The sequence below is a fragment of the Rana temporaria genome, chromosome 3 (genome assembly GCF_905171775.1).
Source record: "Rana temporaria chromosome 3, aRanTem1.1, whole genome shotgun sequence".
Taxonomy (NCBI): Eukaryota; Metazoa; Chordata; class Amphibia; order Anura; family Ranidae; genus Rana; species Rana temporaria.
This window is the reverse complement of record NC_053491.1, coordinates 75,504,332-75,527,891: the sequence shown is the minus strand read 5'-3', so window position 1 is coordinate 75,527,891 and position 23,560 is coordinate 75,504,332. Positions and strand designations below refer to the sequence as shown.

Here is a 23,560-nt window from a genome sequence, read left to right as displayed (position 1 = left end):
CATGATCGGGCTATGGCCAGAGTATTTAAGTACTAAATAGCATAAAATGGCCTGGTCATGAAGGGGGTAAAATCTTCTGTAGCTCAAGTGGTTAAAGCGGAGGCCCACACAAAAAATAGAACCTCCGATGTTCGGATTCCTCCCCCCCTCCGGTGTCACATTTGGCACCTTTCAGGGGGGAGGGGGGAGCAGATACCTGTCTAAGACAGGTATTTTCACCCACTTCCGGGCATAGATCCTTGCATTATCATGTCCGGCGCCCCCCACTGTCTTCTGGGTGACACACAGGATCCAGAAGACAGCAGGGACCAGTGGCATTGCGGAGCGCGAGTCACGCATGCGCACTAGGGAACCAGGACTTCCTGATTCTCTTACCGAAGATGCCGAGGCAGAGATCGGCTTTGAGTGCCCACATCGCGGGTGCGTTGAACAGGTAAGTGTCCCTATTTTAAAAGTCAGCAGCTGCAGTATTTAAAAAAAAAAGAATATTTGGCGGACCTCCGCTTTAAGGTTTAGGTAGCAACATGCCCCCCTCCCCACCTATATACTTACCTGAACCCCCACTCGATTCAGCACTGTGCCTGTCTGTAACAGCTTTCTCCCTTCTTCTTGCTCTCACAGGCTTGGCTGAAAACAGTGGGGGCCATTAGCTCCTGCTGCTGTCAGTCAAATCCTGTAAAGAGGGAGCAGGAGGCGGGCCGAGCTGTCTATGTCTATGGACGCAGGCAGCGCGGCTCAGGATCGAGCCCACAGGTGTGCCATGATAGGAAGCATCTTCCTACGGGGGCGTCTTGAGAAGCGGAGGAGCCAGGAGCGCCATTGGGGGACTCGAGAAGAGGATCGGGGGCCACTCTGTGCAATTCCATTACACAGAACAGATAAGTAGAAACCTGTTTGTTATATTTTTAAAAAATATATATAAATATATATATATATATATATATATATATATATATATATATATATATATATATATATATATATATATATATATATATATATATAATATTTTTTTATTATTTCATTTATTATTATTTAATGTATATATATATATATATATATATATATATATATATATATATATATATATATATATATATATATATATATACTAATTTAAATAATAAAAAAATAGCATTTAGAATCACTTTAAACACTTTTTTTTCTAAATAGTTTTTAAACCAGAGTTTAGTGTCACTTTAAGGATCAGCTGTACTGTGCTATTCTCCGTTGTGTTTTAGAGTGTATTATGACTTTAACCGAACAGGCTGGATCTGATTGGTCCCTGTGCTCTTTGTTCTGCCATAACATACTATGATCTCCTCCAGATCACTTCTTACTCTCGCTGGAGAAGTCTGCCCAGGACTACATTACCCATCAGCCTTTGCCCCGCCCCTCTCTCTCCTGCTCTCCAGTAACATTCCCCAGGGGAGTCCTGACGTTCCCTTAGCCGGGCAGCGATTGGCTACAAGAAAGCCTAGTTTGCCATATATGGACAATCCCAGCCAGGACTGGTGCACTGGTGTTCATTGTAAATCGTATGACTGAGCGCTCCGGAGCGGCGAGAGCTGAGAGCATCCCGCTGGGAATAGAGCGGAGGGCAGAGCACAGGATTCCAGGAACTGCGATCACTCCACGTCTACCGCACTGCCAGCCCGTCACCTCTCATCACATTACCTGGATGGGGACAGAGCCCGAGCTGACAGCAGCAGCAGCAGGAGGAGATCCCCGACTACCGGACAACACTGACACACACTACACTCTGCTACCATGGTAAGTCCGGACTAGACATCCCATCATAGACTCTTCTGCCTGGGATGCCTGCTCAGCTGTGGGATCATCACTTCTAGTATGATGATCAATATTTTCTACGATGATTGGTACTTCTATTGTGATCAGTTCTTGTGTGATCAATATTTTCTACGATGATTAGTTATTGTATAGCGATCAGTTCTTGTATGGTGATCAATATTTTATACGGTTATCAGTTCTTATATGATGACTAGTACTTCTATAGTGACCAGTTCTTGTATGATCAATATTTTATATGATGATTAGTTCTTGTATGGTGATCAATATTTTCTTCGATTATTGGTACTTCTATTGTGATCAGTTCTTGTATGATCAATATTTTCTACGATGATTGGTTATTGTATAGCGATCAGTTCTTGTATGGTGATCAATATTTTTATATGATAAGTACTTGCATGGTGATCAATATTTTATACGATTATCAGTTCTTATGACTAGTACTTCTATAGTGACCAGTTCTTGTATGATCAATATTTTGTATTATTATACAGGATTTATATAGCGCCAACAGTTTACGCAGCGCTTTACAACATCAGGGAAGACATAGTTACAATACAATTTAATACAGGAATGATCAGAGGGCCCTGCTCGTTAGAGCTTACAATCTAGAATCTTGTATGGTGATCAATATTTTCTATGATTAGTACTTGTATAGTGATCAGTTCTTGTATGATCCATATTTTGTATGACGATTAGTTCTTGTATGGTGATCAATATTTTTGTATGGTCATTTCTTATATGATGATTAGTACTTCTATAGTGACCAGTTCTTGTATGATCAATATTTTGTATGATGATTAGTACTTGTATGGTGATCAATATTTTCTATGATTAGTACTTGTATAGTGATCAGTTCTTGTATAATCCATATTTTGTATGGTGATCAATATTTTTGTATGGTCATTTCTTATGATGATTAGTACTTCTGTAGTGAACATTTCTTTGTATGATCAATATTTTCTACGACGATTAGTACTTGTATGGTGATCAATATTTTGTATGATGATTCATTTTTGTATAGTGATCAGTTCTTATATGGTGATCGATAAAATATTTTGCACGCTGATTAGTACTTCTATAGTGATCAGTTCTTGTATGATCAATATTTTGTACAATAATTAGTTCTTGTATAATTAGTACTTGTCTGGTGATCAATATTTTTGTATGATAATCTGTGCATATAGAATGACTGACTGATTCTTGTTTAATAATTGATCGATCCTTGTATGGTGATCGGCTCTTGTATGATAAGTTCTACAATCATCTGAATGTCAGCTGGGTACAGTGATGAGGTGTCATTATAGTCCCCGTACATTTTTCTGTTTTATTAGCCGATCGACATGCAACAAACCATTTAACTTTCCTTACAATGAGATTGGATTTGATCGAATTGAGTCAATCAGCCATGGTGGAAACCTTCTCGGTCATGTTGCAGTAATAGTGACCACACACACACTTCAGTATTAGTATCTGATCATTTGTAATTGAAACCATCAATATGGTATAAGTTCCTTTTTTCTCATTTGATTTAGATTCGGATTCAATTAAAAATCGATCGCTAGAGTTGAGAATTCCTGATCTTCAGCACTGAGATGCTTTTCTTCATGATTTTGATCAGAATATGAGATTTCATTGGGAGTACAGAGATGCGATCAGTTTAACGGATGATCTTGTCTTCCAGCGATCGATCAGAATCCACTTCTCTCTGTGTGTCCTATTGGTGGGATAGAAGGTCTACTATAGATCAGTTAAGCCACGATGAATTTTGATCCATGTATTGGCAGGGTGGTTATATACAAGTCAACCTACCAATCGACTTCCGTGCAACTGCCCTGTTGGAAACTTTCCACTTAGTGCCAATGGCTGTAGCTGGCAGCGCTAATCAGTGTATTCTGATGGTGGGAAAGTCTCCTCCAATGTGTGGCTGGAGGAATCGAGTTTATTTTTGACGTGTATTGCCACCATGATGGTGATCAGGGATGAGCTCCGATTGGACACGAGTGCAAACCTGCTTGAGTTATCCCGCCAGGAAGCTGTCAAAGCTGACAGCCAATCATAGGTGCTGGAAACATTTGTAGCCCCGCAGAAGCATGTATACATAAAGCTGGGGGGCGGGAAATGCCTCTAGCAACTGTGATTGGATGTTGCTTTGACAGCTTCCTGGTGGGATAATGCAAGTGAGTTTGTGTCTGAACACACTGATCAGAGTATGAGATGGCATGGTGGAAACGGATGTACTAAAACTATCGATTGAAATGCTCTCCCCCCTATGTGTGACCTATTGAACCACTCTCTGAAAAATCTGACTATTTGATTGGATTTATAAATGATCAGAAAGATGCCTACTGGGTTGTTCAATTCTGAGCAAAACCGATCAATTTATATATATATATATTTTTAAATCTTCTGATTATATTTATCTCCCAGTAGCCTGCTATTATTGTGCAGATGGTGATCACTGCAAGAAAGAAAAGGCAAACCTTTTTATGAAACATTGTATCCTATTTGTCATCATTTGCTTCTGGCAAATCAAACTGGTCGGTTTCACCTAAACATAAAGAGAGCGGGTGTTGAAGTTACGTTGGTAGGATCAGTATGGAGAGATCTGTGCAGTGGTTATAGGATCTGTATGGATGTTGTTGTGGGATCAGTATGGAGGGTTCTGTGCGGCGACTGTGGGATCTGTATGGAGGGTGTTGTGGGATCTGTATGGAGGGTTCTGTGCGGCAGCTGTGGGATCTGTATGGAGGGGTCTGCAGTGGCAGTAGGATCTGTATGGAGGTTGTTGTGGGATCAGTATGGAGGGATCTGTGCGGCGGCTGTGGGATCTGTATGGAGGGATCTGTGCGGCGGCTGTGGGATCTGTATGGAGGGATCTGTGCGGTGACTGGGATCAGTAAGGAGAGTTCTGTGCGGCGGCTGTGGGATCTGTATGGAGGGTTCGGTGCGGCGGCTGTGGGATCTGTATGGAGGGGTCTGTGCGGTGGCGGTAGAATCTGTATGGAGGTTGTTGTGGGATCAGTATGGAGGGATCTGTGCGGCGGCTGTAGGATCAGTATGGAGGGATCTGTGCGGCGACTGTGGGATCTGTATGGAGGGTTCTGTTCGGCGGCTGTGGGATCTGTATGGAGGGATCTGTGCGGCGGCTGTGGGATCTGTATGGAGGGATCTGTGTGGCGGCTGTGGGATCTGTACAGAGGGGTCTGTGCGGTGGCTGTAGGATCTGTATGGAGGGATCTGTGGGGTGGCTGTGGGATCTGTGCGGTGGCTGTAGGATCTGTATGGAGGGATCTGTGGGGTGGCTGTAGGATCTGTATGGAGGGATCTGTGGGGTGGCTGTAGGATCTGTATGGAGGGATCTGTGGGGTGGCTGTAGGATCTATACAGAAGTCTCATCCATCTGGATGAATTGGCAGTTGATATAATGTGGAGATGCAGCATCAGAAGAAGCAGTAAATGGAGTGGAGAAGGTGTACGATGACAGACATCACCTGCAGGACCTACATTGTCCCTGAGCTACTGGTGTGTTCAGTCACTAGAGTAACCAGCACCATAGGGACAGGCTGTGACATGGGAGATGGGAGGAGAATGTCAGCACAGGAGGACGGTGGGGAAATCTCCTTCCTAGAAGTCCTGGGTCTCTGTTCCAGAAATGTAATGCTGCTCTTATTATTAAATGGACCTCAGTCATTTTTTACAAACTACCTGAATGCATTCCTGACTCATCGCCATATATAACGACCTTAGAATTTGTGCTGCGCCTTCTATCTCAGCCCAGACAGACTTGTGGAAGACCCACAGGGGCTCATTTGCAATGTTCTATGTGCCCTTGCGATAAAAGGTGTTGATCAGACGCTGCACAGAGTGTGATTGGACCCTTGGTGTTATTGTGTCCTAAGTGGAACATAGATGGAAGGGGGGGACTTGCAGCAAAGCTTTGCCTTTAGTTCTCCTTTTACCTGTAAGCAGAGAAGTAGCAGGTCTTTCCTGCCAGATAGGTTGTATAGTTAAGGCAAGTTCTCATATTGCAGAGTTTTGGTAGATCTAATAGTGGCCATATACACTTCAAATCTGATCATACTGAGTTGATTGGGCAGGGTGGAAAGTTATTGATCACATTGCATTGACGCTGCTTTGTTCATGAATATGATTGATTAAATTTTGATTGATCAGATTGTGAGAGTACATGGTGGAAATAGAGATGCGATTTGATAACTTACGATTTGTGATTACATAACTATCAACACAAATCCACTTTCCTATGTAGCAAATCGACCGACTGGGTTGTTGACATTGGTTATTTTGTTCAGAAGAGAAATTGATCATTAAACAAAGCGTGTTTGGCCATAGCCAAGGTTGATTGTACAGTCAGATTATATGTGTATGGAGAGCCCGAGGACTGCATTGACAGAACCCCCCCCCCCCCAATATATGTACACTGATTGCCTGTTCTAGGGCTCATTTACACTTGCTTCATTTTCAACACACATTAAAGTGCCTACGGCTTCAACACGCTTTTATTATGTGTTTTCAAATGCTGTGGTGAAGCTTTTAGTGATGCTCTTTTGAAGTTTTGCTGAAGCTTGGCAGATTGTGTGTGTGTGTGTGTGTGTGTGTGTGTGTGTATCCTGCAATTTCTCCAAAACAAAGAAGCTGAATTAAAGCCTCTCAAAATCTGCAGGTGCTTCAAGGGACCTCTTCCGTAGACTTCTATGGAGGCTTTAAAGCACCACTAAGGGCTAGTTTACACTTGCTTCAAAACATGGCTTCGGACACGCTTTGCCAAAGCCCCAGTCACTAATTAAACGGTTAGCCTGCAGTCCTGTTTACACTTTGCTTGGTGCTTCGATGAGGCTTCAGTGGTGCCATAGACTTCAATGGAGGCTTTGAAGCACCACTAAAGCTACATGGGGTATAATATATTAAGCAAAAGCAAGGTGTAAACAGGAGTGTAAGCTAACTATTTTATTTAGTGACAGGAGCTTTGTCTGGCGTTCAGAGAGCTTTTACAAAGCATGTCTGAAGCCTTTTGCTTAAAAATAAATAAATAAATAATAATTAGCCCTAAAACAGACAAATTTGGACAACCTGGCCCAAATTCTTGTATATCGGCGTAAATTAGGGCGGGCGTAACGTATCTGATTTACGTTACGCCGCCGCAAGTTTTTCAGGCAAGTGTTTTATTCACAAAGCACTTGCCTGTAAAGTTGTGGCGGCGTAGCGTAAAACACCCGGCGTAATTCAAATTCGGTGGGTAGGGGGCATGTATCATTTAAATGAAGCGCGTCCCCGCGCCAAACGAACTGCGCATGCGCCGTCCCTAAAATTTCCCGGCGTGCATTGCTCTAAATGACGTCGCAAGGACGTCATTGGTTTTGACATAGACGTAAATTAAGTCCAGCACCATTCACGGACGTTTTACACAAACAACGTAATTTTATAAATTTTCGACGCGGGAACGACGGCCATACTTAACATTGACTGCGCCTCATAGACCCAGGGGCAACTTTACGCCGGGACGTAAACGTCACTGCATCTGCCGCACGCGCGTACGTACGTTCGGGAATTCGCGTATCTAGCTAATTTGCATACTCGACGGGGAAATCGACAAAAGCGCCACCTAGCGGGGGAAAAAAAATTGCAGTTACGATCCGACGGTGTAAGAGACTTACGCCTAACTGATTCTAAGAATCAGTCGCATAGATACGACGGCCCAGATTAAGACTTACGATGGCGTACATGGCGCTGCCCCGTCGTAAGCCCTTTGAGAATCTGGGCCCCTGACTTTTTTTCTTTTTTTGTAGGCCATAAATTTGGTTCTGTAGTACTTAGATTATAGAGATACTAGTTTACTTATTGTTCAAGAAGGAAGCTGCAGGATTCTGGGAATGTTAACTGGAAGTGTTGATGGTTTTCAGTAAAAATGGGGGGGGAAATGAGATATACCAGACCCCTGGGAGGCCTGATCTTTCAAGTTGCGGATGGTGGTTTTTACAGGCAGGTGACACTTGGGAGTAATTTCTCTGCTCTGAGAAGTAAATCATTCTGCCGTCTGTGACCGTTGGACTCTACATTTGCATAGTAGATAGCTTGGGTCTGGAAGGGAAGATATCTGCTGTTCTGTGTAAAGCTGGATATACAATGTAAGCTCTTCCGCACATATTGGCAAAGGTCGACCATCTGCCTGTGTATGAGGACTGCTGACTCCCAAATTCTGCTTGGCACATTCAGACCTATTTTGCAAGGGGGTTGGACTTGCCACGGTGCCATAGAAGAAAATAAAGTCCTGTGTTGCATGCTATATTTACGTCTGCTCATTTATTCCATTCAGGAATTTAGCTTTTAATTTCGCACTTAAAATCATTCTATTTTTTTTTTCTTATGCTGTTTTCGGGTCTGCCTTTTTGTTATAAGGCCCCTTTCAGACAGACGGATAGAATGGTGCTTTTAGCTGCGGATTTTCTATTTTTCTACCGCAGCTAAAAGCACACAATGTTTTCCTATGGCCCCATTCACACACAGCGTTTGCGTGCGATTACATTGCAAGCGTTTTGGTGCGAATAGAAAAAATAGAATTGAATGCGTCCAGGTGTGATGTAGCGTAGCTATATGCAAATAACCGCAGGTAATCGCAGTCTTTTTTGTCAACTGCGGATAGCAGCGTTTAAAAAAACAAAAATAATAAAAAGGGTTGCTATGGAAATACCGCAGCTAAACGCGGACCACAATTAAACGCATGTAATCGCAATGTGCAAATGCAGCTAATCGCAGTGCCTGGAGCCTTGAATTTCACAACACATTTGTAGTGCTTTTAACTGCGGCAAAACAGCCGTCCGTCTGAAAGGGGCCTAACCCCCTGAGCAATCTCTGTGTCTGAACAAGAAATGTTGCAGTCACTACAAAATTATTTTGCTATGAAATGTATTTCTTACAGGGGATGCCTGTTACTTGACTTGCAGCTCAGTGCAGACTTCTTGAGCCTGATGTCAGAAGTGGTAAACCAATCGCACCTACAGGAAATTTAGATTAGTAGGAGAGTGCTTTAAACATACAATTTGTTTGCCTTTGGTATATTGTAACATTGCAAGGAAGCGGTTTAATTTTCTTTTGCTGCATCGCTTTTACAAATCTCTTGGTGTGTAGCCATGTATATGAGATGCATGGGTGTCCCAGTCGGGGACCCTGTTTTAAGGGGCCGCTCTGGTGGGGGACCCTGATGTAAGGGGCCGCTCTGGTGGGGGACCCTGATGTAAGGGGCCGCTCTGGTGGGGGACCCTGTTGTAAGGGGCCGCTCTGGTGGGGGACCCTGATGTAAGGGGCCGCTCTGGTGGGGGACCCTGATGTAAGGGGCCGCTCTGGTGGGGGGGCCCTGATGTAAGGGGCCGCTCTGGTGGGGGACCCTGATGTAAGGGGCCGCTCTGGTGGGGGACCCTGATGAAAAGTTGTAACCCCTCCCTGTTGTAGTGTTTAGCCTTGTGTGACATGAGAGCCCTTCTATTCTTTTTGAAGCCATAGATAAGTCGAAAACCAAACGTTCTGTTAATTGAAATTTTGAGTGTGCGGACATTTTTATTTCGCTTTTCTCAAAGAATAAAAATAAAACATTCAGCATGTTGGATCAGGCACATTTGACTGTGGCACAAACGCATGTCACAGCCCGCACACGAATGATGCAAACGTTACGATCGACCACAGATTTTTATTCGGTTTATAACTTGTCTGTGGCCAACTTTTGTCTCCTGAACTGCTTTCAGTGTCGGCTTCTCGTTTTTATTCATGAAGTCCATAAAGGTTGCTTGTTCCTCCTGTTATATCAGATGGGGATTTCAGCCGTCTTCTGCACAGAAAATGATACTTTTAGAACCAGCTTGGCTGTAAGCAGACAGCAAATATTGGCATCAGTCACATCTGCTTGCATGGAGCGACTGTCGCTGGCAGTGATAGGGTTACATGTCCCCTGGCAGTGATAGGGTTACCTGATCTCCTGTTTTAGAGGGAAAGTTGGAGTCAGACATCTCTGTCTTAAAGTAAAGCCATCTTTGTGTTTGCTCCTCCTTCCATACTGTACGTGTTTACACGTTCTCCCTCTGGGTGGACTACAAGGTGAATGGACGCAGTGTTCCTGCAGAACACAGAGCTGGGTGTACGTTGCTGCAGTGGCTCCTTTTTTTTGCCTTTTGCTTGTTTCCTGAATTGCTGGAGGCGGCTTCTTGGAGGAGGCCTGGCTGGACACTCTTCTTAAAGAGAACCTGTCCATTCTGTTCTAGCCTGAATACCCAGAGCTGTGAACTCGCTTGTGTTTAACATGAGTCTTGGTAGATGCTGCAAATTTTTTAAATTCTGAATATAGCTGCTTTGTTTTCTATAAAGCCATTCACACAGGTGCAAAAACATGAGCTGCTTTCAGATCCAGAACACAGAATTCAAAAATCTGCATTTAAGAACATGCACGTTATGGGCTTAAACATATAAACACGTTGTATGCATTTGTAGGCATGTAAATTGGGCCTAAACAAAGGGGGGCATAATCCTAAACGCATGTGTGTGTGTGTGTGCGCGCGTGTGATTATATATATATATATATATATATATATATATATATATATAATTATATAAATTAGGGGTGCAACGGATCAAAAAACTCACGGTTCTGATCGTTTCTCGGATCAGGAGTCACGGATCGGATCATTTTTCGGATCGGCAACAAAAAAAAAATCTCCCCCACTGTAATATCCACATGTCCCCCCCCCCCCCCCCCCACCAACTATAGTACCCCCTCAGTGCAGACACCCCCTCCTCTCAGTACAGTGACCCCCCCCCTCCCCACTGTACTGAGAGAAGGGGGGGTCACTGTACTGAGAGAAGGGGGGGGTCACTGTACTGAGACCCCCCCTTCTCTCAGTACAGTGACCCCCCCTTCTCTCAGTACAGCGACCCCCCCCCCCCCCCCCCCCCCCAGCTAGTACCGACAGACACTCCCCGAGCGGTGTGTCCCACGAGTGCGGGCTCCTCCTCTGTGGGTGTAAACGGAGGAGGGCCGCCGCTGGGTGTACCAAGATGGCCGCGGCTCCGGAGCTAGGCCGAAGCCGCGGCCTTTCCTAATGTTACGGCGGCGGCTCCGGAGCTAGGCCGAAGCCGCGGCCTTTCCTAGCGTTATGGTCGCGGCTCCGGAGGTAGGCCGAAGCCGCGGCCATAACATTAGGAAAGGCCGCGGCTTCGGCCTAGCGCCGGAGCAATCCGCGGATCAGTGTGTTCCGATCCGAAGGAGGTGACCCGTTCGGATCACGGATCAACTGTGATCCGTTGCACCCCTAATATATATATATATATATATATATATATATATATATACACACACACACACACACACACACACACACACACACACACACACACACACACACACACACACACACACACACACACACAGATTCTCCTACCTTGGTTTGCAGTCATTCCATACTCTTTCCATTTTCAGATGATGGATTGTACAATGCTCTGTGAGATGTTCAAAGCTTGGGGTATTTTCTAATAACCTAACCCTGCTTTAAACTTCTCCAACTTTATCCCTGACCTGTCTGGTTTGTTCCTTGGCCTTCATGATGTTTGTTCGCTAAGGTTCCCTAACAAACCTCATAAGGGCTTCACAGAACAGTGAAGCCCTTATATTTATACGGAGATTAAATTGCACACAAGTGGACACTATTTACTAATTAGGTGACTTCTGAAGGCAATTGGTTGCACTAGATTTTAGTTGGGGAGGGGGGGGGGTGTATGTATCAGAGTAAAGGGGCTGAATACAAATGTACAACACACTTTTCAGATATTTATTTGTAAATAATTTTGAAAAACATTTATAATTTTCCGTCCACATCACAATTTTATGTGCCACTTTGTGTTGGTCTATCACATAAAATCCCAATAAAACACATTTAAGTTTTTGGTTGTAACCTGAAAAACTGTGTGTGTGTGTGTGTGTGTTTTTTTGTCCTTTCTTGGCCATCATTTAGGGTGTAATTGGGGACATAGCATGAGCATGTCCTTTGCTGACATACTTTGTGCTAAACTGTTGCCTTCTTTCTCCTCTCAGAAGTGTAGGTGATCAGGTGTATTTGGGCCTTAATGGCCATAACGATGTGGGCTCCACTTAGATCAGGCATGTCCAAAGTCCGGCCCGCGGGCCAAATGCGGCCACCCTGTTGATTTAATATGGCCCCCCTGGGGATTTGGATATATATATGTGTGTGTGTGTGTGTGTGTGTGTGTGTTTGTGTTTGTGGCCCCCAGGGCCACAAAAGATATATACCGTATTTATCGGCGCTGCCTTGGAGGGGGCAGGACGAGCGCCATCAGATTACATGAAGAGAATCTCCTGTTTACTCAGCAGCGTCTGTATTGGAAGTCCCGTCTCCTGGAATTCCATTTGACGACTGTTCTGTCTATCGTAGGAGGCAGGACTTTGTATTAAAGAGGCCACAGAGTAAACCAGAGATTCTCCTGTTTGTAAACTGTCAGCACTCGTCCCGACCCCCTCCCTCTGCCCTCCGAGGCTGCATCGATCAGGCTGCACTGATGGCAATGGTAAGGCTGCATTCATGGCACATGTGAGGCTGCATTGATTGCATTGGTAAGGCTGCATTCATGGCACATGTGAGGCTGCATTCATGGCAATGGTAAGGCTGCATTTGGACACCCCTGACTTAGATGCTAAGTGGGTTACTATAAATTTGATAGTACAGCGATTTAGCTTGTTGTTGTTGTTGTTGTAGTATTATTATTATTATTATTATTATTATTATTATTATTATTATGCTCAAGCAGTTTCATCCTGAGTGATTGAATCCAAGAACCACTTAGGCCTCATGCACACTGGACATAATTGCGAAATTCTCCTAAACTCCTTTCCTCCTGGCAGCAGCTTTTTGGCAGAAAAAATGTCTGACACGTGTAAACGTGTATAACAACATGTTTAGGCACATCAAACAGTAATTCATTTCATTGGCCATAATAATAATAATTTATTCTGGCCATTGAAATTAACGCTCAAGTGCTAAATGTGCCTAGCATTAATACATTTTAGATGGTTTTTACACACCAAGCAGTTTTGGAGACAGAAAAACGGCAGGCGCCCTTAGGCCGGATTCACACCTATGCAGTTTTAGTGTTTTTTTATTTTGCAGATTTGGCACTACAGTCCATTTACCATGGTTTCCAATGGAACATGTTCTGTAGTACAAATCTGCAAAAAGCACTAAAACTGCATAGGTTTGAATCCAGCCTTAGAAGCCATGTTAAATACATCCAGTGTGCATGAGGCCTTATAACTTAATAATGTGTGTGTGGCTTTTTTTTTTCTCCTCTGAGCTTTATCACTACCAGTTTACTTCAGACCTGGTGAAGTGATTGGTATTGTCAGCTCAGTACGGGAAGACATTGGTTGGGGCAGTGGTGGCGATCGCTGTGAATCATTGTTTTCAGTCAGATAACAGGAGGAGTGTCTGGGATTGTGCTCAGTCCTCCTGTACAGTTCACACCCTGCACTGTCTGTAGGTACAGCTGCCTTCAAACACAGAATTGTTTTTATGGAGTTTTCATACATTGTACGGCATATAAGAAGGTAGATTATAAAGCAAAGCTTGGAGACAACAGGAAGTGAGAAGAATCTCTCCAAAGTAAGGCAAATTCCCCTCATGGACAGTTGTCACTGGGAAATTATGTTCCAAGTGGAAGATTTCTCCTATTCCTGTTCTGGGGTCAACTCAAATTTATGGGTTTTTCCCTCCATTTTTGTACCGGTGACTAGTTAGAAGGGGTAAATCTGTCCAGGAGGGACAGCAATAAAAAACGATAAACTACTTTTTACTAGGTTCAAACAGGTAGTAGTTGCTCTCTCACCGTGATTTGCAGCAGATTGCTTTCCAGAGGGAGGTAGAGCAAGTTTACCGGCAACACTGCCCCCTGAATGGCTGTAGTGGTGTTTTTTGCTGGTAACTAACCAAATGCTGACTTGCTGGTGTGCCACTGTTCCATTGACCTCAATGGGCAAGTTAAAGCGGAGTTCCACCCTGAATTTTTTTTATTTTTTTTTTATTTATTTTTTTCCAGCATTAGACTACTCTAAACCTATTAAAAAATAATAAAAAAAATTACTTACCAGAATCGCCCTGTTGCCATGTAGTCCTCCTTATCTGCCACTTCCTGGTCCGCACCGCTCCTCGTCACTTCCTCCCTCGCCTGTGCTCCTGGGAAATGAGGTGCCATAACTTTCCATGAGTCTGTGGGCTGTACTATGATCAAAAATCCTGTCAGGAAATAATGCAGTTTAGGGCAAATCACAGCTCCGAGATCTGTTTATCAAATGTTACCATAACAATGGGCAGGACCTTCCTCTGTCACTGCCCGTTGTTATGGCAACTTTAGGAACAATCGGTGCTACAGCCGCCGGTGAATCGCGTATGTGTGCGAGATCCAGAGGTGTATGGTGGTTACCCAGCATGCACCTCTCCAAAGCAAACCAGGAAGAGATATCGATTGGGCTTCACATGATGGCAACGGCCACAACAGGAGGGAGAAATATTGAGTAAGTAATTTTTTTATATTTTTACTAAATCCATAATTAACTTTGTATAATTGTTTGTTATTGTATTTAATTAGTAATCATGCTAGGAACAATTAAATTTTTTTTGTCCGGAACTCCGCTTTAAAGTAGGTGTAACCCCAATTCATGAAATTTGAGCTGGGCACTTATATCTGCAGTGTTTTGTGATCTCTCTTCAAAGTCCCATAGCTCTCTCCTGACCCGTTCCTCTGTTATCAGCCAGATAACTCCTGACAAATTCTGACACATCAGATAAAAGCAGCCTGAAATTTCTTTCCAGGGAGGTTGCTAAAATAGATTAGCAGGGAGCTGGTCCTGTTGCAAAACACCTCCTGAGAGTCTCTGCCTATGTGAAGAGGGGGAGTGTGCCTTTCCTCCAATCAGCAATGTTGGCTATCTTGGCTGTATGCCCAGACATCACACTCTGTGTTAAACAGGAAGAGAACATTTCTTAACACGATCTCTACTTTCTAAACTGTGTATATAAATGTGAAGTCAGCAGATATACATGTAAAACTTATGTAGGGAGATTTGGTTCATCTGTGTATCATCTGAGGCTGTTCACTTCACTGGGTGTATGGAGGGTTTACATACACTTTTTAAATTTGCCAAGGCCATCAAAGCCACAGCATGTGTATAACCCTATCTGGCTTGGCTGCCTTGTTTAGGCTTTTTGGCAGATGGTAAAACCACAACCAAACTGCCCATTTATAGTGTGTGTGTGTGTGTGTGTGTGTGTATATATATATATATATATATATATATATATATATATATATATATATATTAGGCTATCTTCACATTAGTGTGGCGTCAGGAACGTGTGTGTGTGTGTTCCTGACCCACTCTGCTCTTTAGCAGACATGTAGGGGTGCCATTCAGAATGGCATCAGGACCATGCAGTTTAGTGCAGCGCAAATAAAAAAAAGAAAAGGGGGTTGTGGACTTCTTTCCCGTGTGGGGTGTTTTTTTTTTTTTTTTTTGTGCCTATTCAAACGAATGGGCTGCTGTACCCACGACATGTGTGCAAATGTGCCACTCAACTAAAAGTCTTCTGCTTGTATAATGGCAGCGGCTGCTGATGGGACCCCAGCCCTTCCTCCTTTTCATAAAAAAAAAAAAAACATTAAAGAAAAAACATTAAAGAAAGCAATCTTCTAACCTATCCCTATCCATGAATGAAAAAATAGTTTCTATGACTGCATTGTAGCCTAATGGATGGTAAGCTTTTGAGGGCAGAACCCTTGTTTTAATTTTAGGCATTATATTATACAGCTGGATTGAACCAACCACATGTTTACCAGCTTATTGTAGAGTTTTGCAGAATGTTCTGAATGTTTATGAATCGGTTAAAGCAGAATTCCAGCTTGCACCCAACTAGCCTTTAAAACTGGCCCCTCCTCCCTTCTAAAACCTATTCTAACTAACCTGTGTGTAAGAAAAATGTGTATAGGTGTATATACTTACCTATTTTCAGTTTGCTTTTGTTCAGTCACTTGATCTCCCACTGTGTCAGTCAGCCACACCTGCAGGGGAGAGGAGAGTGCTCCAACATCGACCAGTAAAGCCTGGCGTTGTGACATCACCCATAGGCTTCAATGGCCCATTTGTTGGTGCTCCTTCATCTCCTGTGAAGCCAAACTGGCTGACAAAGAGGTAAGCCTGATCATGGGACTGGGCAGAAATAGGCCAGTATATATAGTGTTCTTACACAAGTTTGTTTAGCATAGGTGTTAGGAGGGGAAAGGGGACAGTTGCAAGGCTAGTTGGGTGTAAGCTGGAATTTTTACTTTTATACTTAAAGCGGGGGTTCACCCTATCGACGAAAAAATTTTTTTTTTTTTTTCTTTTACCATAAAATCAGGCATTGTAGCGTGAGCTACAGTATGCCTGTCCCGAATTTTTTACCCCCGTACTCACCTTGTACGCGTAGATCGAAGATACCGGGGAATGGGCGTGCCTATGGAGACGGAGGATGATTGACGGCCGGCTCTGGCGCGTCACGCTTCTCCGGAAATAGCCGAAATAGGCTTGGCTCTTCACGACGCGTGCGCATAGCCTGTGCGCAGGCGCCGTGAAGAGCCGAGACCTACTCCGGCTGTCTTCGGGGAGAGTGACGTGCCAGGGCCGGCCGTCAATCATCCTCCCTCTCCATAGGCACGCCCATTCCCCGCGGGAGCCGAAATCTACGATGTCAGATTACAAGGTGAGTCCGGGGTTAAAAAAATCGGGACAGGCATACTGTAGCTCGCGCTACAATGCCTGTCTCGATGGTAAAATCGTGTCGGGGGGGTGAACTACCGCTTTAACAGAAGTAGATGTAAAATATCCATACACTTGAAAATGTAATACTTTTGAGCAATGAGCATTCATACAGAAAATTTGTCCGTGCATTTGGTTATCTTCAATTGTTTCTGCTCCTCAGTAGTCCGTCTTAAGCTGGGTACATATGGGCTGAATGTCGGGAGACCACTGCCGGCTCGACATTTCGGAAGTGAGTATGTCACACTGTCCAATGGAAGTCTACCTTTTGGCCATCTTCTGTTGGACGTGCATGCTGGAAAACCAGCAACCGACTGACTCCCAATGGCAGAGGGCGCTGATTGGAGTGTTCGGGGGGGGGGGGCTGACTGGGGGGGCTGTCTCCCTGTCAGAATCCAACAGTTTAGCAGGGTAGATCGATGTACTAACTTCGCATAGCGAGTACAGCGGCTCCAACCGGAGCTGACAGTTTTTGACCAAACATAACTGTGTACCAGACTTTACCCTCCCGTAAATTCTTCATACACAGTATGGCGGTTAACTTTGCGCAGACAAACGGTTATTCCAATTTCTGATGCTTTTTTTTTTTTATTTTTTTTTTTTTTAATGTGTGTGTGTGTGTGTGTTTTTTTTTTTTTACCCTAGACCCGCCATTCTCAACCTATTCAACCCAGAGGAACTCTTGAATAGTGTTGCTCACGAATATTCGTATTGCGAATATTCGGCTCGAATATGGCATATTCGAGTATTCGCGATATATTTCGAATTTCGCGGTGAATATTCGCAATTCCGAATATTCGCATTTTTTTCAATTTTATTTTTAAAACAGATCACATCCTATCGACGTCTAAAAGCATTGCTGGTATGATTAGAGACCCTGGGCCGAGTAGCTAAGCTGAGGCGATCCTTTTATGTTGCCGAATATAAAAAAAAAAAAATTGCGAATTTTCGCTAATGCGAATGCGAAAATGATTGCGAATTTTCGATAACTGTGGTAGGAGAACTCTGTCTCTGATGCAAAAGGGGGGGGGGGGGCTTTGTGTATGTTTCTGTTATGAATATTTGTATGTTTGATATTATTTTTCTTTGTAAGAAGGAAAAAATTGCGCATTCCTTAAAAAAAGGGGAGAATACAGCAGCAACTCAAAAATTTTATACAACATAAATTAATACAAGTCAGAAAATGGAGTCGCTCTACAAGAATAAAAAATATGTCTAGTGACAAGACATGTGGGCAAATTATAAAATAAGCAAGCGCAAATAACTTGTGAAATACACAGTGAAACAAATATATAAAGAAATATAGTCCCAATAATAGAAAAATAATCTTTCATAAAAATGTCTTTGATATGTGAAGTGAAAAAAAGTCCAAAGCATGCAGCATGAACGTGTTCAATCTTCAAGGTGTTTGATTGACAAACGGCTGTGACAGATGGATAGAGTAAAGAATCACCACCAATGCAAAACACTTTTTATTTTCTATTGTAAAATATCAAGAATATTCTGAGCCAATCAGAGTGCTCCTTCCGCATTTGCCGAATATTCGCAATTATTTTGTATTGTAAAATATCAAGAATATTCTGAGCCAATCAGAGTGCTCCTTCCGCATTTGCCGAATATTCGCAATTATTTTGTATTGTAAAATATCAAGAATATTCTGAGCCAATCAGAGTGCTCCTTCCGCATTTGCCGAATATTCGCAATTATTTTGTATTGTAAAATATCACGAATATTCTGAGCCAATCAGAGTGCTCCTAGCGCTGTTGTCGAAATTTCGCCATCAATATCGCATTCGCATTTTGCGAAATTTTGATAAAATATCACGAATATTCTGAGCCAATCAGAGCGCTCCTACCGCAGTTATCGAAAATTCGCAATTATTTTCGCATTCGCAATAGCGAAAATTTGCAATCATTTCATTTCGAAGAAAAATCACGAATATTCGAATTTAGCGAATATATCTCGAATATTCGACTATATATTCGAGATATATCGCGAAATCGAATATGGCGTATTCTGCTCAACACTACTCTTGAAATGACTTCTGGTCTTGTGGGGGGGGGGGAGAATAACTATATCTACAACACGATACATTTGTGTAAGGGTCACTGTGAAGAATGCTCCTTACACTTGTGAACATTGGGAAGAATTGCCCCCTTACAGGTGGCTAAAAAGGTCAATGGTATCAGTGACCTAGAAAATGAAGGTGCCCCTAGAAACTTCTGGAGGAACCCTGGTTGGGAAATCCTTCTCTAGCTGTTGCCAGGTTCTCCTTGTGCTGTGGCTAATTGACTTCCCACTAGCTATCGAAGTAAGGGGTATTTAAGGCTTCAAATCCTGATGGGTTATTCTTAGCAGGGGTGTCCCTGAGACTTAAAATTTTCTCACGGATCTCACTTGGATAAAAACGGTTGGAAAAAGCCATCTAATGTGGGAATTCATCCTGCTGGGCCAATATCTTCTCCCAGCGGGGGGAAGCCATCCCTGCCAGGAGAAGACAGTGCTAGGGGCCATCTATAATCACAGGTAAAACCCACCATGCTAGTTGTACCCAAGTTGACCAAGCCTGCCCATACATGGTTTAGAATCTCGGCCGATTCAGCAGGATTTGAGCTGCATATGGCCTGCCTTGGACAATAGAGTCCTGCAGGCATTGTGTTACTTTTGTACAATAGTAGTAATTTCTTCATTTTGGTTGGGGATTTGGATAAGACACAGACAATGGCTTCATGTACATGCAGTTGTCCCCAAACCGGATAAATGCCCATATATATGCACAGTGTTTGTACTACACAATGGATGTAATCACAAAGCTCTTTCAATTGTACCTTCGAGGAAGGAAAGCTAATCTCCTGTTTTCAAAGATTCCTGAATGTTCTTATTCATATCACCACTTTAATCACGTTCATAGGTCAGGCTGATGATTTCTAGCCATTCCATTCTTGATAGATCTGCCAAGGCCTCCCTGCTTTATTCATAGGTCAGCATAGGCACACTGTTCCATGCACACATATACCTAAATCCATACGTCACTGTAAGACCGAGGCATCGGGTAAAGATGTAATTGTGGTCAGATCCCTGTGTCTGCTATATGATGTTACTGCAGTAAGAGATCTAATAGAAAACTATATGAGAAGTGATGCCTGAAGATGGCAAATGCTGATCATTGAGTGGATATGATTGGTATATTTTGATTTAGGAACTCCGTTCTAAAGGTGATGGACACAGGGATGTGTGCCAATTTCAGATGCGCTGATACTTCTGGGGAAGTGGTACCCCTCCACTTCACAATCTTTATTTTGATGGGTAATATGAACTTCCCCTACTTTTGGATAGCCACTTTGTATATGATGGGTATTGTTTGGTTAGAGCCGGTTCACACAGGGGCGACTTGGGATCCGACTTGAAGTTGCACGACATATCAAATTACATTGGAGTGAATGGGAGCAGTCTTATGTACACTACTAAAGTCGCTTCGACTTCAGAAAAGGTTCCTGTACTACTTCAATCCGACTTCTAGGCGACTTGTACCCATTGATTTTAATAAAAGTCGCCTCCAAGTCGGATCCCCTGTCTTAACTAAAGCCACTTTCCAGGAATTAAAAATAGTTTTCTCGGCAAACCCCCTCCCTCCCACAGAGCTGATTACTCTTTGATTGGCCACTGGCGAAGTCCCCTGTCCTGGAGGCGACTTCAAGTTGCGCTGTGGTTCACACTCAAGTCGCGCTAAGGTCGCCTTGCGAAGTCGCGCACAAAGTCGTGTTGCCCCTGTGTGAACATTTTGTTTTCTCTCTGTACCCTCTGTTCTTAGCTGTGTAAGGAGCTCATGCAGCTATAGTAGACTGAAGAGAGGAAAATGGACAGCCGTACTCCGGAATAACTTAAAATAAATTTGTTTTATTTTCCACTGAACATGCACAATCACAGCAACCAAAACGACAGGACAGCCGACGCGTTTCGCACTCAAAGTTAGTGCTTAATCATGGCTCAGAGCCATGATTAAGCACTAACTGAGTGTGAAACGCGTCGGCTGTCCTGTCACTTTGGTTGCTGTGATTGTGCATGTACAGTGGAAAATAAAACACAACTTTATTTTAAGTTATTCCGGAGTGCGGCTGTCCATTTTCCTCTCTTCAGTCTACTATTGCTATATGCATTGCCAGCACCTTGGTAATCCAACGGTCCTTGATTGCACACAGGGCTCACCTGGAGCGGTGAAAAATCTATTTTCGAGCTCATGCAGCTGGGGAAGTAGAAACCGGAGGACACTGGTCTTCCCAGTGACTAGCCATGTGTGGTCAGGGTTTTTTTTTTTTTTTTTCTTGGAAAGCTGAGGGACTGAGATGGTTCACCAGGTATTTCACACAAAGGAAGTAATACAAAGAGAACAGGACTCTCTTTTATTCAAGTACATGGTACAGCAGGCACATATTTATTATATATATATATATATATATATATATAAATTCTAAATTTCTTTCTTTCTTTCTTTTTTATTTTTTTACACCCTACTGCAGTAAAGCTGATATCTATGTTTCCTGTCACTTTAAATAGTTTGGACCATTCTGGTCCAAATTAAGCATTTTCGTCAAAGCTCTTTATGTAACTTCAGCTATATACAGTACTGGGTTCCGGCTGTGAGACTGAGTCGGGCTGTGCAGCGAGTCAGAAGGGCAGGCTGATGCCGTCGTGTTTTTTTTTTTTTTTTTTTTTTAACCCAGCACTTCTATGGACTCCTTTCATCCTATATGCACTTTTGGACTCTCTCTCTCTTTCTTTCTTTCTTTCTTTCTTTCTTTCTTTCTTCTTTTTTTTTTTTTTTTTTTTTTTTTTTTTTGTGCTTTGCCCCCTACCCATTGGCATCCGACCTGTCACACCCATTGCAAATCTCAACTGACGTGTAAAGAATCTTTATAGATTTCAGGTAATTGCATAAGTGAACATAAAACTTTGTTTTTGTATTTTCATGAGTTGTTTTATAAGATTGTGTTGAGAGACATGAGATACATGAAGCATATACTGGATTATATAGATCTGTATGATGTACACAGGTTCTTAGGCCCTACTATTGTCCTCAAGGGGAATAGCTGTTGAACATTTTAGTTTGCCCATCCAAGATGCAATTACTTACCATTAACTTCATCTGTAGCCATTGACCCGTTGGCTTTTTATTCAGGCCCCAGGGGAAGAATGGCAATCGCACAATACAAAGCTGTACTTAGGGGGTAATTAAAAAAGGTTCTGATAAACATTTGTTTTTATTTCCCGCTGAGTGCAACGGAGAAATGGAATGTCAGCGCACAAATATTAAATAGTTGTTGTGATTCAAGAATCTGCCTACCTTAAAAGAAGCAGTGATCTTTAAAGTGCTATTAAAGGCTAATTGTTTTTTTTTTCCTTTTAAAATAAAAAAGATATTATACTTGCCCGCTCTTTGCAACAATGGTGGACAGAGCAGTCCCTTACCACTTTTTTGGCGGTGCTGTCCACTTCAGCAAGCTGGGTGCTAAGACTGCACATGGGCATGCGCTCCCGAGCCGGGCTTTGTGTGTCCATAGATAACACAGCACCAGATAGCCATGCCCCACTCCTTCCTCACAGGAGTTTGACTGACAGCAGCAGGAGCCAATCCTTCAGTGTCTCCTGTGAAACCAGAGTTGAGAGAAGTGGTGGTGTTGCAAATAGTTTGGCACTAGAGCTGCACGATTCTTACCAAAATGAGAATCGCGATTTTTATTTATTTATTTGCTTGGAGTAAAGATTACGATTCTCGTGGCGTAACATCTTTCACATTATACAAAAAAAGTGGGCTAACTTTTGTTTGTTTTATTTTTTACTTCATTAAAAAAGAAATATATAATTTTTTTTTTTAAATGCATTTTGAAAGAGCGCTGTGCGAATACAATGTGACATAAAATATTGCAACAGCCGCCATTTTATTCTCTAGGGTCGCTACTAAAATTTGTGTATCTATCTATCTATCTATCTGTAAAACTGCCCTCCTTTACAGACCACACTTACTTTGATCTAAAAACAGAAGATAGAATGTTTCTTTTTATCTCCACCTAAGCGATGTTGTGAGAAACTTGGCTGCCTCCTTCCTGTTGGTAGGTCCTGAGGACAGGAGTTGAGAACCACTGCCCTAGGCAAACGGCTATGGGCTATATTCACATAGAACCGCGTTTCTTTGCTGCGGCGTAACGTATCCGATTTACGTTACGCCTCCGCAACTTAGACGGGCAAGTGCTGAATTTTCCCAGCACTCGCTTCGTAAGTTGCGGCGTAGCGTAAATCGGCTGGCGTTAGCCCGCCTAATTCAAATTTGAATCAGAGGGCGTGTTTTATGTAAATGTACTGTGACCCGACGTGATTGACGTTTTTCCCGAACGGCGCATGCGCCGTCCGTGGAATTTCCCAGTGTGCATTGCTCCAAAGTACGCCGCAAGGACGTCCTTGATTTCGACGTGTACGTAAATGACGTCCAGCACCATTCACGGACGACTTACGCAAACGATGTAACTTTCAAATTTCGACGTGGGAACGACGGCCATACTTAACATTGTCACGCCGCACTTACGCCACCATATAGCAGGGGCAACTATATGCCGGGAAAAGCCTAACGTAAACGGCGTAACTTTACTGCGTCGGCCGGGCATACGTTCGGTAATTCGAGGAACTAGCTAATTTGCATACTCAACGCGGAATTCGACGGAAGCGCCACCTAGCGGCCAGCGTAAATGTGCAGTTACGATCCGACGGCGTAAGAGACTTGCGCCTGTCGGATCTAACAGATATCTATGCGTAACTGATTCTAAGAATCAGGCGCATAGATACGACGGCACAACGCAGAGATACGACGGCGTATCTGGAGATACGCCGTCGTATCTC

General features: G+C 43.1%; 1 protein-coding gene across 1 annotated transcript in view; it reads left to right on the top strand.

Moving 5' to 3' along the window:
* Positions 1-1,432: 1,432 nt before the first annotated feature.
* Positions 1,433-23,560, top strand: part of MYO1E (myosin IE) — a 267,148-nt gene continuing 245,020 nt past the window's right edge. The window contains exon 1 of the mRNA XM_040342781.1: positions 1,433-1,773. Coding sequence (XP_040198715.1) covers positions 1,771-1,773 — 3 coding nt within the window. The 5' untranslated portion in view covers positions 1,433-1,770. The remainder of the gene's footprint in view (positions 1,774-23,560) is intronic.